The 16,627-nt window shown below is 42.5% G+C and overlaps 1 protein-coding gene across 1 annotated transcript in view; it reads left to right on the top strand.

The window, feature by feature from the left end:
• Positions 1–4,109: 4,109 nt before the first annotated feature.
• The window catches only part of dner (delta/notch-like EGF repeat containing), a 72,042-nt gene continuing 59,524 nt past the window's right edge, over positions 4,110–16,627 (top strand). The window contains exon 1 of the mRNA XM_026191904.1: positions 4,110–4,520. Within this exon, the coding sequence (XP_026047689.1) occupies positions 4,176–4,520 (345 nt within the window). The 5' untranslated portion in view covers positions 4,110–4,175. The remainder of the gene's footprint in view (positions 4,521–16,627) is intronic.

Genomic DNA, 16,627 nt, shown 5'->3' with positions numbered 1-16,627 from the left:
TGTATTATATTCGCCCCCAGTTCGTGTGTTGCATTGTTATTATAATTTTTTATTTTGATTTGGTTCGGCTTCCCCCTCCCCCCAGTGTGTCTTTGCTTCAAGTTGTGGAAATGAAAGTTGCAGTTGGTTGAATGCGGGTAGTGATGAGCTCATATTATCTTTTTTTTTTTTTTTTTTTTTTTTTTTCTCCCCCTCGCTCTCTCTCCCTCTGCTCCTTCTGAGATTGTGTTCTGGCCTCATTTCCGAGAGCTTCAGCTCAAATGAAGAGTTGTAACTAATGTGTTGACCAGGTAAATTTTTTTTGCTCTTATTTTAATAGAGTTGGCGTCTTTCTGTTGGATCCTACCGGACGCGTAGGGTTATCTTGGTAGACCAAGCTCTGAGCAACCCTCAACACATAATGTAGCTGGGCACAAAGTTTGGCTGGTCTCATTTTTATCGTTTCATAGCCAGATTAGCATTTCAAGTTCATTTTCTGGAATAAAATATATATGCAGTTTCACACCCCGTTTGAAGTGGGAATGTCTGCTTTACCTCTTTTTTTTTTTTTTTCTTTTTTTTTTTTTTTTCTATATTGTCTTTATTTCTTGCTGTAGTGTTTTTTTTTGGTTTTTTTGTTTTTTCTTTGCACTGCTGGCTTGGAACAAACTGTGGTGTGCACCTGCAGTCTGTTGCCAGGGGAGGGCGCCACTGTATGCTCTCCTGGCCCCAACGTTCATGTGCTGGTTTCTAAGATCTGCAATAATTTACTGCATCAGGTTCATGTTTTTACCTGAACATAAATAAAGTAACTGTTTGACTCATATTACTGTTTGACTAATGCTCTTTGCCATTGCTTTGGCATGTTGGAACCAGCTGGGTTATTTCATAGTTCTTGAACAGTTTTCAGAGGTTCCCCCAAAGCTCAATGTTTTTCAACACCTGTCATTCTGGATCACAGGACTCCACGGTTTCCTGGTGGAAATGATTTGCTGTGGAGACGGTAACCATTTACAGGTCGCCTGTTGGGCATGGTTTGACAACAAAAGAGCTTAGCTTTAGATTTAACGTCGCATAAGATGTGTTTGGAACACAAAGCCATTTTCCATTTTGGACGTCTGTTTGTAGAAAATGGTTTCATTGATTAAAAATGTAAAAACAAAACATGTTGGTTTCATCTGACAAACATCTCCGTGGACTGATGTTTAAACGTCAACCTCTCTTCACGAGCTGTGCCTGCAGTAATGCCAGTGTTCAGAGCCACTTGGTGCATTGTGAGGTGAACATTTTCACCTCACAATGCACCAAGTGGCACCAGTGGACATTCATTATGGAAATGGGGAAGGTTGAGGCCAGGATGACATAGACAGCAGAAAGGTTTTGTATTGATCACATTGAGCATGCTGCAACAACCTGCAGCTGTTTTAAATGACTGACGGCATCAATCTTACATTATGGACAAGGTCAAGGACTGTTACAACTTTTGATTTCACGGCATAGGAAACGGATGTGTGCTTTAATATTTCTCCTGAATTACACTTTCCATGTTATTAGTTTTGATGACTAAAAAAAAATTATATTTGTAATAAATAAAAGATCTGCTCAAATTCAAAGGTAACCCTGACACTTAGGATATTTGTCTCTTTCAAAGCCTTACTTGAGTTGCCAGTATAGTTGCAGGGGTGGGCAATTCCAGGCCCCAAGGGCCGGTGTCCTTCAGGTTTTTAGATCTCACCTTGGGTCAACACACCTGAATCACATGATTAGTTCGTTACCAGGCCTCTGGAGAACTTCAGGGCATGTTGATGAGCTAATTTAGCCATTTAGATCAGCTGTGTTGGTTCAAGGACACATCTAAAACCTGCAGGGACACCGGCCCTCGAGGCCTGGAGTTGCCCACCACTGGTAAGGTCTAGAGTTTGAGTACATGATAAAGGCAGGTATCGATCTCTTGTTCCTCATACTAAAGTTTTGGATGTACAGTGCATCAATGCTTCATTTGTTCCATATTCTGTCATGTTACTCCAAAATAGATGAAACTTGTTTTTCACTTCAAACTTTGACACTTGAGCCCGTAATAACACAGTAGAAAGACGTTTGCTTAACATTCTTGCAAATTTATAAAAATATATAACATGTACATAAGGATTCACAGCCTTTGTCACGACACTCAAAATGGATCTCTGGAGCATCCCCATAAGAGCACAAGAGCACCAATGAATTGTGTGTAAACCTCAGAGACAGGATTGTGCCGAGGCACAGATCTGGGGAAGAGTACAGAAAAGTTTTTGCACCACTGAAGGTGCCGATAAGCACGGTGGCAACATCATCCATAAATTAAAGTTTCTGTAACCACCAGGACTCTTCAAACAGAAGCCGCCACATGGCAGCCTGCAGGGAGTTTACCAAAAGGTACCTGAAGGACTCTCAGACCATTAGAAACAACAACTCTTTAGCGTGAATGCCAAGCGTCAGGTCTGGAGGAAACCAGGCACCAATCATCACCTGACCATTACCATCCCTACAGTGTGGCATGGTGATGGCAGAGAAACCGAGAGACTAGACTGGGTCGAGGGAAAGATGAATGCAATATTATACAGAGACATCCTTGATGATAACCTTGAGCACTCTCGACCTCTGGACTGGGGCAAACGTTCATCTTCTAACAGCACACTAACTCTAAGCACGCAGCGTCCATCCTGTAGATTATTGCCATCTTGTGGTCGCAGTCAGCTATTGTCTCTGAAGACTGCAGTCTCTTATTTTGGCCTCATAAGAAACTGCAGCTCCCCATGTCCTGTAAACCTTGACTGGACCTGAGCGAATTGAGAGGTATTCGGGACACTGAATTGAAGACCGCCTCGCTTCCACGTGATTTATGACCTCAGTAAACTTTTCCTTTTTTCGAGTTTACGTTTGAAGTCTTATTTTTAAAGCAGGTGCTTCAGATTCTGCGATTTATAATTTAATTTAAAGTGAAACGAATGGTCTCGGTGAGACCTGCTGATCTCTGTCTTCAAAGAGATGGAAACAGCTGGACTGTGATGTCATTGAGGTGCTGTCCGTTTTTATTTACAGTCTATGTCTGTCTTTTCGTTATGTCCACAGCTGTCAGGTTGTCATACTTCCTGTAATCAATATATTGGCTTTGACATCGACCGCTACATGAACATGATCAACTGTAATCACCTACTGCAGGATTTTGAACAACAAAGAACTGCATCATATTAAAAACCATGTCTGCTCAAAGTAAAATCTACCCCAAAAGAGAACTGATGGCAACATTTTAAACACATTTCTTGGCACAGTTCACTGATGCTCTTAAAGCTAAAAAGCAAGGGATTTGAACTCATTTTAAAACAGCTCTAAACATGTCTGTGCTGTTGTGATTTGGGAGGCCTAAATAACCCTTACTTTCAGTTTTATCTATGCACACTTTTTTGTTACAGAACTTTATGGATTAAGTTTTCGGAGCATACCAGCCAAACTCGATCAGCATGATTTTGCAGTATTCAAGCCCAGAGTGCATTATCTCCCTTATGGTAATGCCGCCTGTTATCACTCGAAAGCAGCCAATCTTTTGGCAAAGCTGATGAGTTTTCTCACCAACCCCTCCTTCTCTGCTTTCCCTCCTCCCTGCCTCCTTGGAGGCCAAACTCCAAGAAGAGGATATGGATGATGAGACTCTAAATGAGGAAGGTGCAGTGCTCCTCTTCACTGTTTTTCTGCACAGTGAAGGCAAGCCAGGAGAGGGAGTGTGCATGAAGTTGGTGATGATGATGAGGAGGGGGTAGCGGAGGATGGTGTTTGTGTGTGTGTGTGTGAGAGAGAGAGTGTCGTCAGCAATCATCGTCACTGTGACTCGGAGGCAGAAAAAAGCAGAGAGCCCTCCCCTTCTCCTCTCGCATCCCTACCTTCTCTCCATCAGCCAGTCTCCTCTCAGTCATTCTACCCGCGCACAGCTGAGCCTCAGCATCCAACCAGCCTGCCTCCTCCTCCGCCCCTCTCTCGCTCTCTCCTCCTTTCACACACACCACACACACATTTCTCATATACCTCTCAGTTGCTGCTGAGCCCGGTCAACAGGAGCAGCAGCTCTGAGCAAAGGCGCAAAAGAAACACACAACCTTTTCCCCCCCCCCCCCCCCCCCCCCTAAACAAAGAAAAGAAAAGAAAACCAGACTAAGAGGATCAAGATGAGGATGGGTGTGTTCAGTGTGCCGGCAGTTCCTTGTTGCCGTCCCACAAAGAACGCAGGGAGCTTCACGTCCCCCCTGCTTCTCACCGTCCTGCTCCTGACCAGCGGCAGCAACAGCAGCAGCATCGGGGCCGTCCCCTCTCCGTTCCAGCTGGCCCCGGACACCCCGGCACCGGCCGAGCCCACCCCGACCCAGGCGACACCTCGTCCGGACCCCTGCGAAGGCAGACCCTGCCTCAACGGGGGATTCTGCTTGGCCCTCCTCCCCTCGGCAGGCAGGCCAGAGGACATCTGGGAGTACGCGTGTACGTGTAACCAGGGCTTCACTGGACGCAACTGTGAGGTATTTAATTTTTTAACCTTTTGCTACCTGTGTTGTCACACGATGGACTGTGAGCAGTCCCCGTAAGCGATGCTTTTGCTGGAGAAGATTTCACATACTTAGTGAGCAGGAAGTGGAGGTCAAGGAGTAGCCGGTGCAAGTTTGGCAATTTTGTTGGTCATGTGGAGAAAACTGGCACCAGCTGTGTCACTTTCTGTAAAATCACGGTGGGAAAATGTAGTTTAGTTTGGTTTAGTGCGCACTTATGTTATTATAACTAATTGTTTTCAGTTGTGGGAACTTTCACTGCTATTTTAGGATCATAATCGAGGCTTCACCAAAGATGACGTCAGTGACAAACCTGCATCATGTGTCCGTGTTATTTCTACGTGCGCCTTTACACTAGATTAGGCTGAGGGTACACTGCGTTGTAGTGCTCCCCGCTGTTTGCCGACGGTGATTTAATCAAAGCATGTGCTATCACAGAGACATGGAGACGAGTGCTGCGTTGCTGTGGCAACAGGAGGGAAGAGCGGCAGCAGTGCGATGCAAGCGAAAACTATAAATGTGTGTATTTTTATCTGTACCATATATGAAGCGTATATAAGTAGTTTATTATATGTTATAAAACATTATTTTGATGTTATTTATGTGAACTGCAAAGTTACAGTTAACATTGAATTTATCTGCTGCACACTAGTGAGCATGTTCACTGGGGTGTAAACTCAAGTATGGGTGAATTTATTAACACCAGGGATGCAGAGCCACACCGAATTCATTAACTACATCTGGATGGTGATGAATAAGAGAAGTGCCGTTTTTTTTCACATATTCCTGAAGATGCTCACGTCTGTCTTTTAAACCAGCACAGAGCTTTTATTAAGGTAAACTGAGAGCCCACTGGAGAAAGTGTCAGGAGCAAGGTTTTGTTAACATGGCATATTTAAAGAGTTGTTTTACTCCACTGGAAGACAGTTTTGATGAGTGACAAGCTGTTCGCTAGCAGACTTTAACAGAAGCAGATGCTCCTGCCTGAGCTCGGTCTGCTGAAGGTTTCTTCCTGTTTAAAGGGAGTTTTTCCTTCCTACTGTCACCAAATGCTTGCTCATAGTGTTTCTGTACCTTACAATATAAAGTGTCTTGTGGTGACTGGTGTTATGCTTGGGGCTGTAAAAGTAAAACTGAATTGAATTTAAATGAACAGGACAGAAATTTTCCTCTATTTTCCTTTTCCTTGACGTTAACCTACACTTCAGCTCCACCTTTGTACTCCTGACTAAGCCCTCGTTCTTTTATTCAGTTTGGCACATTTCTGATTTTTGCAAAAATCGCGTCTGCTGCTGGATTAAACGAGCTTCATTTCGAAGCTTAAAATGAGCGAACTGTAGCTGAGCATCTGCAGCATTAGGCTCAATAGGCAGCCAGGCTTCTGAGTCATGCTGGGGTGAAAGAGAGCATCCGCCAGCGGCAGAGAGGATAAATGAGTCTGCCGCAGCATCACGGAGGGGAAACAGCAAGGTGACTGGGTGAACCTCAGCAGAATCACCAACAGGTGGCAGCCATATCCTCCCCTCAGAGTTAGCACCTTTGCATACTGAGTGCTTCCTTACAAAGCATATGCATCCATGTATGTACGATAGAAGACAGGCGCTAGCAGGATCTAAATAATTTAGTGGAGTGTTTAGCAAGGGACACGATCACTGTCTCCTTGGCTGTCCTGGTTTTAACTCTCAGAATAGAAAGCATTTTTTATTTTTACCTCTGCAGCCTGCTTAACTGTTACTCTGGCCCACACGAACCGCAGACGCCGGTGTCATCACACCACCCGAGCTGAGGGGTGACAATTTAATGCAAAGAGGAGAACGCACAACTGCCCAAGCACTCTGCACAGTGTTTTGTTGTGCAGGACAACAACATCCTCTTATGCGCCACAGCTCAGGCCCGGCACAAGACCCGAGCCGGGCCCAGTGGGGAATCATTGATTTTTGTGCTCCCCTGTTGCTTGTTTCTTCTCCATGGAAACTGGAGCAGCAGTCAATTGAGATTTAGTAAATGACCTGACTGGCTGAGCACAAAGCTGGTTTGCATCTCACGTTCTGTGCATGCATCAAAACGCAGATGGTCGAGTGAGAGAGGGGGAGGAGAGACTGAAGAAAAGAGACAGGGCAAAGCAGGAGGAGGACAAGTCATATGGTGGGAAGACGTAGTGGCCTACGGTAGTGCTGTGCCATACTGCAAATTTTGGTATCGACCCAATACCGAGCATACAGGGCCAATATTGCCAACACCAATGCAGAGACTGATGCTTTTAACTTTTAAAGGCAGCTTAAGTAGGGAACAGCGGTGTGTCATGATTTATGAGATGATGAATGATCATCAATCTGCCAAATCTGAACATATTTTCATGACCAGTAGCACAAGTCGATGGTGTTCCCACAGTACACGCAGAACTGTTTCCAGTGTTTTAATATACAGCTGTAAAGAACTTCTACACAATGCTATACTTCCTCATTCACTGCAACACGTTGCTGCTGTGCACAGCAGGGCATGGAGGAGGGGGCGGAGCAAAGTGTGCCTGCATGAGAGGAGCGGTGTTTGTCTACTTTCTGATGAACGGGTGCAACGCACTGAACTTAGGCGAGTGAAACACAGCAAAATATCGATCCTGTCACGCTAGTATCGATCTGATATCTGTAGCAGCATTGGTATCGATCCTATCGATATTTGGATCGAGCCGCCTACTCCTAGCTTAAGAAATGAGAATGAAGAAAGGAGAAACAGTGACAGAAAGCTATGAAAAGTCCACACTTTCCTCCTCTTTTAGTCTAAATTCTACCTCCAGCCTGTGACGCTGCTCACAAAGCTGAATCTGTGAAACAAAACTTGCACAGTGTGCTTACTTTTAAGTCTTTGTTGTGCCTTGGGATATTTTGCGACATATTTTAAGTTCTGCGGCTAATCCTGCTTTGTTACTTACCTCCCTGGCAGTGTGTATACTGCTCTAATCAAAGCAGACTAATGCAAACCACAGCAGTGGGCAACATGGGGAAAATAAACCCTCTAAGTGTTTCTCTCTGGGTTTAATATTTGCCTGTACCTTTTTTTTTCCTGGATAGCGGCCTGTAAGCTGTCCTGATGGAATTTACTGCCACTGGCCTTTCTGCGAGTTATTAGCTGCTCAGCCGCTCACTTATTCATTACTGAAGGGCCTGTTGTGCACCCTGACGGATTTGCTAGCTTGCTCTACAACACAGTAGGGCTGTTACAGCACCAAACAGCCATCCGTCATGAAGCAAATTCACGGAGTGCTTGCTGCATGGGTTACTAAGCCAGTCAGCTACTGCATATTAAAGCAGTGGATCATAGCAGAATTTGCAGACTAAACTACAGCCCTGGCATTATAAACACAGAATTCATTTTTATTTGCTGCTATTCAGAGAGGTGATATATGGCACATGAGTTATTAGCCTCTACAGCAGGCAGGTCTGCCCCAGCTTAATAAGCTCATATGAGCATGTCAGCGCTGCGAAGAACTAGCGGCGTTTCAAGTCTTTTGATGATGATCTTTTTAGATCTCAGCTGGAAGATTTGCCAATCATTATTCTCTCTCATTACCCACTCATGCTTTCTCTGTTGTGCTGTTACATAAGCATAGTTGAAATCTTCAGGCTTCTTGCACCCTTTTCTAACATCTGTGGCTTCGTGGGCAGATCTAACCAGTGGAAGCTTAGCTTAGCTTAGCATGCAAGACTCGAAACATGAGTGAGACCCTAAGCTGCACCTATTCCTTATGCTGGCTCACTACATCCATGTACCTTCTAATCTTGTCCATCCTGGTCAGTCCCAGTGAAAATCTTAACACCTTCAGCTCTGCCTCCTGTCTGTATTCTATCTAGTTTCTACTACTCTCTCCAGAGCATACCTCCACCTCTCCAGGCTGTCTTCCACCTGCTCCCTACTGTCACTACAGATCATATTGTTGTCGGTTTATGGGCTCAGTCACTCATTTTGGTTCAATTTAAATACATGATCCAGGTTGTATATTTCAGAAAGGAGCTATACTTATTGGCTCATGACTTCCGATCGACCAATGAGCCCGCAGTTTCTCTACTCACAAAGATGACAAGGCTGGAAATGCTCATCTCGAGCCTTCTCATGTCAGTAGGTGACGTCATGCTGGCTACAGCTGAGTCTGTGTCTGTCATCAGGTCAAAAACCTTTACTAAATGTTCAAAAACCAGCGTATGAACATAATAAGTAACAATTTTACTAATGTGGTTGTTACATATAGCGTCTTTCTGTGCTAGAAGACATATCACAAGTCAAATAAAGCACTTCTCTGCTGCTCTGCTCCGTGTGTCATAAAGGAACAGACACGTGGAGCAGAGCTGACACCTGCACAGTGGGGAAGAGGAAGACAGGTAAGTAAAGGCAAAGTTTCCGAACTTGACAACTCATTTTGTTACTGTCAGTGCAATAAAAATGCAATAATCAGCTGTCACTCCGACGAACGATGTGAAATAACCCGCTGTTATATCATTCAGGTCATATGTACATATGCAGTTATACTACTCTGTTTTGCATTTATAGTTTGTATAGTTGTTTGTATAGTGAATTGTGGTCACATTCCTTGTTTTTGTGCACAAACTTGGCCAAATAAAGATGATTCTGATCCACACAGTGGGGTTGCAGGCAAAATAAATACATTTCCATATTCATAGAAGGAAAAATATCGGCTAAATATATGTAGAATCAGAAGCTTTTCTAATGCGCAAACAGATTATTTTCAGATATTACCTCTAGAGAGAACATAAGAAAACAAAAATCAAAAGAAGTCCAAAGAAGTAACTAAACTGTACAAACAGTACTTTACTAGTATAAATAAAAGTATTCAAAGCTAATAAGAATGATTTGTTGTTAATTCTGTTTTGTTCTACAAATTATTCTACTGGAATAAGTCTTTCGTCATTCACCCTAATGTAATTTTTCCTCACAGTCTTTTTGAAAGCTCCGGTTGATGGTTGAAGTGTTGGACTTGGCGCCCTGCAGTGTTTGTGGTTGGTAGGAAAGGGAGAACCATCCCTATCACATTTTTATAGACGGTATAAGAAGACAACTGAATTGTGCAGCACCAACACCTAATAATAATGTAAAAAGGCGAGGTTAACCCACTACATAATAAAACCCACGCTGCTGAAAGTAGAAAGCATTTACAGGACCTGGAAATGTTCCCTCCAATACAGGAATGACACACCACTTAACATTACTTACAATATTATTTGTATCTCCTTTCCATAAAATACCTGACATTACACACTATTTAAAATTTACATACACACTTAGTCGCTTAGCCAATTTACTTAGGAGCTACAAAAATTACTCACAGTATAATTTGTGCCTCTTTTCCCATAAAGTACCTGAATTTAAGCACCACTTAAACTGTACTTATGAACTATTTAAAATTACTTACAGTATAATTTGTGTCTCCTTTTTGGGGGGGGATTCTACATTTTTCTAAGATCCAGAAGCAGGCTGAAGACGTTTATTAGACTTTAAAACATAAATGCAGCGAGAGTCACCAGCAATTCATTCAAAAAGTTTCGAGCAGGAAGCAAAATTAATGTTCTAATGACAGACGGTTTATTTTCTTTTCCAGCTGCATGTGCCAACTCTTCAATGAAAAGATCGTTCTCCTGACAGGACTCTGCGAAAGTAAACAAAACCAAGTCCTGAAGCTCTTTTTAATTGGAAGAGAAGGGAGTCTGTGTGTGGGTGTGTGGCGGTCAGCTCTTGTCTCCCAGGACCATTCACTCTGCTGCTACAGATACAGCCTGAGCTACATCCAATTAAGCGGAGCTCAGAGCTCATCACCAGCCTTTGGTCTCTTTGATATCCCTGGCTTGTTAGTCAGCGGGAAGACAGCAAGCATAAAGAATACATTTCTATTTATATATGCTGTATACTGTGCATCAGTAAGTTTGCTTATCCTCTTTATTTTGTAAAGAATGTGGTTGTCAGTGAATCGTTGTTTGTTTAGAAGATTTTCCACATGGCAAAGCTGATGATTCTGAATCATACAAGACTGCGAACTAACATTCCTGTGCATCACATCAGTCTCTATGAACTGCCCTGACTGAGGATCATAACTGGGACTGAAATGGTCAGAAAAACCTACTTTAGTGTTAGCTGACTGCCGATTCTAATTGCTTGAATAAATAAGATTTCTTGGTGGGTAATATCAGCGAATTTCTAACTGGATATTACACCACGTACCACTTAAATGCAGGTTCAGACCAGGCACAAGGATCAGCAGAACAAGATGCAAGGCTTTAATCTTTGCTTTACCAACCAGTCGTTATGTAAAGATCTCAGGTCACGCTGATGCCACAATGTTGAAAGTCGAATTTCCCATTAAAGGAGTCCATGGTTACTTTTAAAACTTTTTCTGTTTTATGTCCAGCTTCTTTGCCTCACTCTAATTACGAATAAAGACAAATTTTAAGGCTGATTAAATAGTTTTTCTTTCTTTCATTGGAAGAGAGATTCTTCTCATATTCTTAAAAGGTGTTGAATAGATGGATGCTGAAGTTGCTGTTACTAAAACCTTCAGTTCTCATTACACCTTAGTGAAGGCTAAACTTGAATAAAGCAGCGGGCAGTGCAATGGAAATGTGTCAAAATCTCTTTGTGACAAAGACAAAAATAGGTTCTGATTCTAGTAAGCGGATAAACTGTTAGCAAAGAGAAACATGGCTGCTTGTTTAATTAGGTACAGATGAATGAAGGGATGCTAGCAGGCTGCTTATGCCCCCACTGATACCTTTGATTTGATATCTACCCTTCAGCAAAAAGAGCCTTCTTTGAGCTATTATCACTGAGGTGTTGGTGGTGTTCATGTCGATGTCCCGAGGCATACACGTGCCGCCTTTGAACAGGAAGGCTTGAGGCCAAAGACTCTGGTCATTTCCATATCACACATCACCTGCTCTTTTGATCTGGGGAAAGAGTACGAGGAGACGCTGGTGTGAGGATTAGTGAAGCCTAATACAAATGCGGTGGATATGAGCTGCTCAAAAGCAAGTGCACATGCTACCGTGATTTCAATCACACTGGTTGTTTCGCATGTGTTTTTTTTTTTAGACAGACTGACAGTAGTAGTGTTGTTCTAGGTGGTGACTTCAATCTCCTGAGTCAAAAAGTCCACTGCTGATTGAACCATCTCTACAGCTGCTGCACTGGATGATCTGGAGACAGATATCTGTATGTCTGTTGTTTGGTCAGTGCTCAGAATGCACACAGTCTCAGAACTGTTGCCTATTCTCTGGTGATGGTTTTATCAGCTATTTTAAAACATAACCTCAATCTACTCACGCTGTAATCAATGAATGGTGCGCTGAGCAGAAGGTCTTGTACAGATATTAGATTACTGTCTGGATATTCATTATCTACACTCGAAGCCCCAAAATACTGGCAGCTGTATCCAGAGGTTGAGTCAAAAAAACAATAACCAGTGAGTTTTCAGGTTGTTTGAAGTATTGTAGTTAAAATTGGCACAAAGATTCAGCGTGCCCTGAAGACTTTTCCTTTAATGCCACCATCAGGTTCAGTTACGTGGTTCAGAGTGAAATATCTCCTCTATTGGATAAAATCACTTTAGCATTTCATCAAATTTAAATGTGCAGGCTTGTAAGGTTTTGGGTCATCAGGATTAAATACCTCTATGATAGGTTTACTAGCATGGTAACACGTTAATTTAAAGGGGCGGTGCACATTGCTGGGCAGTCAAGGTTCTGGTTGCCTAGGTAACCCTCGAATTTATTTGCCACTTTGTCATATTGTTACTGTAACCTGGTAGTTTAATAATGAATGACGACCAAAAGTTTTTATTATAGTCAAACCAACCAGTTATGATTCCTCATGAGTGATCAACCAAGACCCCCATTCACAACCCACTCAGAGGCACAGCAGAGTGGAGTCTTAACTTAGCAGAAATCACTGTCATAAAGTACGGACTGCAGGCTCAAATGGAGACTTTGAGACCAATTTCTTAAACAGAAAATAAACTTTTACTGAGGTAATCTGAAAAGGGGCAAAAAATAAAACAACAGAGCAAGCACATGAAGGAGGGCAACAGCGACAAAGGATGACTCAACAAAGAGGAGATGAAAACTGAGGATTTAAATAGATAAAGGAAGATAATCAAGGAGAACGGAAACGCCGCGTTAACATAGCTCAGCTGAAACTAATTAAGACAATGACAAGAGAAGTAAAACTTACAACAAAGCACAAGAGACAGAGAACCAAATGAGGAGAAAATGGGAGAAATTTTACATACCCCCCTAAAATTTTTGAAAGTGTTAGAAAATATGTTATTCATAATTCAATTGGTGGTTACAGAACAGCGCAGAATTCATTATTAAAGCAAGTCATCCACCGCACTGGTCAGCTAACAACAAGCAAAATATAATACCGCTGTTCAACCTCAATCATTTTTCTTTTCTTGTTCTTTTTCATACAGCCCTGCCCACTCGAGTATCTGCAGCCGCCCACCCCCCGGCGCGCTCATCGTGAATGGGGCTTTTGTGTCTGTGTCATTTGCTCTTTAATTCTTCTTTTGCCTGGCAGCAAAACATCCACCTCCTGTCCTGGATAGAAAAGTCATTACAATTCTCCCTGTGGTTTCGTGTTTTTTTTCTATTGCGTTTCATCTGCCCTCTTTTCTATTTATATATTTAATGGAGCAGCAGCCAGTTTCATCGCTAGTCACTGTATAATATAAAAATGGCTGTGCAGCTCTTACTCAGCACTAATTCCCCCCGATTATAACCCTCACTGTGACACCATCATTTTACTGTCGCTTGTAATGATTAGTCTTGTTGTTGCTCCTGTCAACATAATCAGGGTCTGTATCAGGGGTGTGGAAGGTTTGAGTATGTGTTTCATGAGTTTTTTAAAAAAATCTTTATTTGCAAGCTACTAGCTACTCCAGCTTTAAAGTGTATAAATGATTTCTGCTGTATTTTTTTCCTTCTTGATTCTGGATGATGTAAGCAGGAGGGGTTTTCCTTATATGGCCATCTCAGAAACACACAGAGCCCAGTACAGCGCCCCCACCCACCACGGAGAAAGCACAAGACAGGAGAGCTCTGTATGAAGTCTTTCTAGCAGCAAAGAAAACCTCTAGCAGCTAAATACATGCAGACAAAGCCATAACTTTACTTTGAGTGGTCACTAGGACATACAAACTCCATATACAGAATCACCAGTCTGTAGCCCATCTCTCTTTCTTGTCCTCTCTATGAATGGAAGATGCAAAAAAAAAAAAAAAAAGGTAAAACATATGTTAGCCATGCTAACCAGCATCGTTCTGCATTACTTTGATATTTGAAAAACAACCAACAGATTTCTGTGACAGACTCAGATTTTCATCATTGCGCACAGAGATTTCTCCAGATTTTGAGACCTTGTTGATGATATTATGCTTTATAGACACAGAAGACACAGAAGTCGTCCGCAGGTGCGCATTCACTGTCAAAATAAAAGAAGCGCACCAGATAAGAAGTTGCAACACGTGTTTGCGTACATAAGATTTTCTGGAGGAGGACAGACATTTGTTTAGAAGATGTCGAAGAAGCAAGCTCCTTTAAGCAATTACTTTGGTGTTCCTCCACCTCCAAAGAAATGTCAGAAGGAGTCCGAACCACAAAAGAAGCGCATATTCTCGGAAAAGCGGTTGCAGGAGGTGAGCTGGCTTCAAACAAATGATGAACGCACAGAGACGTGGTGCAGAATATGCCGAGAAAATCCCACTCTAGCGGACAAAAACAGTGCCTTTTTATATGGACGCAAATGTGAGCATGTGCGCGTTGGAACTTCTTATCTGGTGCGCGTCTTTTATTTTGCCAAAAAACCTAATGAGCTTCAAAATCTTCCTCCGGCTGTTTCTTTTTAGTTTCACTTGCTTTTCCAGTTTTCTGCTGCCCCTGTCCCAACTGTTCTTAGATGTGTTACTGCCACTGTTCATTCAATCCCTGCACTCCTGGCTCAGACATCAACACAGACCCAGTGTTAAAAATGTATCTTTTTTTTAATCTAACTTGTTGTTATTTGTTCATAAATTTGCTGGGTTGGACTCTATTTATAGCTTATAAATGAAACTGTAAGTGCTGGCCGTTTACTTCTGCAGCAGCTGCCTGTGACGTCTTTGTTATTTTCCTTTTCACGCTGACTGTTTTTCAGGCTCACTTTGGCCACATTTTAATGATAGTGTTAATAACCACATGTAAACAGTTAACGCTTACAGTGACAATATAGGAGCAAGATGCATTTGAAAACTGCTTGTCCTCCATGGTTTAGGGTAGTTTATAGGTTTGGGCTTGCAGAGACGTGTCCTGAGTTCTGATCCATACAAATGCCTTCGAAGAGAGACCGGCAGCAGAGCGAGCGCGTGAATCATCCTCTGCTCTGTTGCCCTCTATCTTCCAAAACATGGTGACTCAGTGACAGATGCAGAACTGACTCCTGCCATCTCTTTCTCAAACACAACTTGTCAGTCAGGTTTATATGACAATATGTTATTTAATGAGGCCAGCTGGGAGACACGCCACCACGCTGTGGCAAGTGTCTGTGTACTGGTGTGTGTTATGAACGTCTTCTCTCAGCTGCAGACAATAAATGCCAGCTTAATCCAAAAAAAATCCCTTCAGGACCAGTCGAGCACCTCCGACAGAGAGACGAGCGGGGCGCAGTCACCAGCCTGAGGCGTTAGACACAGAGATTAGCTCGTATTAACAGCTGGGCCCGTCTTTCAGTTGATAGGAGAGGCGCTGTGGAAAATTTGGCTGTCTGTTGGAGATTGTGGTAGAAATGTATTCATCAGGAAGTACACAGATGACAATAAAGAAGTTCCACTTGTTTTTGTAGTGGAAGGGAGAGCTCTGACTCGAGCACATGCATCCAAATCAGTGTTCAAACAGACTGAAATCATTGTAACCAACTGATAATAGTATTATAGTAATAATAGTATCATATTATTTTTATTACTGCTACTACTTACTACTAATAAAAATAATGTATGTGATGCTAAATTGGTTGTGAGCTTGAATGTTGTATTGGTTGGACTGTATCAAAAGTCTCATTTTAGTTTAAGCCACTTTTAACAGTTGGTCACCGTTTCTAAATTACCTAGAAAATGCTTTCTGGTTGTTATTACTATAGTTATACCATTACAGTTGGATGTCCTGAGACCGGTCTCGAGACCACTTTTACGTGGTCTTGGTCTTGTCTTGGTCTCGTTGTCTCAGGTCGAGATAGTGGTCGGGAGATTTGGAGTCAACAGCATCCATGACACACAACGTAACGTTCGATAATGTGTCATGCGCAAAAGCATCAGCTCTAAGAGCCGTGCTTAGAGAGTGCTTTGTAGTGAATCAGAAGAGTCGACTCCCATTGAGCGAGAGCCGGCTCCTCACTTAATTTCCTTTCGCTGCTCAGCTCTCACACAGTGGCTCAGCTATGCTCCAATCCCTGCATATTGTGGCCAATCACATGCGAGGATATAGGATAATATCATTATGTGAAAAACAGAGAGGGTGAGAGATGCGACGGTCAAGTGGAGCGTGCGTCTGTCCTCTCAGTACGCGAGTGAGACAGTAGACAGCGGTGAGGAGGGCTGTGCGAGTGCATAACACATAAATATGCCTGACACCAGTAAACGAAGCAGCATCTGGCTGCAGTTTAAAGACTTTTTGGTCTCGATCTTGGTTTCGTCTCGACATTGTCTTGGTCTTGGTTTTGTCTTGGTTTAGGCGGTCTTGACTACAAGTCTATATACCATACATCTTAGGACTAAGCTGTTATTTATGCTCTAATTTACAGTTTTGATATTTCATAACTAAATATGTAATCAATTTAGGATTCTTGTTCAGTAAAAGTGATAAAGAAACTTTTTCTTTAAAATTCCCCCAAAGATCGCAGGGCTGTTAATCTTGGAGGTGTTTCACATATTATTTATATAAAACCTGTGAAACATAACAGAAACATAACAGAATTACTGTGTTCAGCTACTTTGTGCAATCTGTTTGACAGAAGTGTTGATTATTTTAACAGTTACTGTGAAAGCTATAATT

The sequence above is a fragment of the Astatotilapia calliptera genome, chromosome 14 (genome assembly GCF_900246225.1).
Source record: "Astatotilapia calliptera chromosome 14, fAstCal1.2, whole genome shotgun sequence".
In the NCBI taxonomy this organism is placed as follows: domain Eukaryota; kingdom Metazoa; phylum Chordata; class Actinopteri; order Cichliformes; family Cichlidae; genus Astatotilapia; species Astatotilapia calliptera.
The sequence above is the reverse complement of the archived record's forward strand: the minus strand, read 5'-3'. Positions and strand labels throughout refer to the sequence as shown.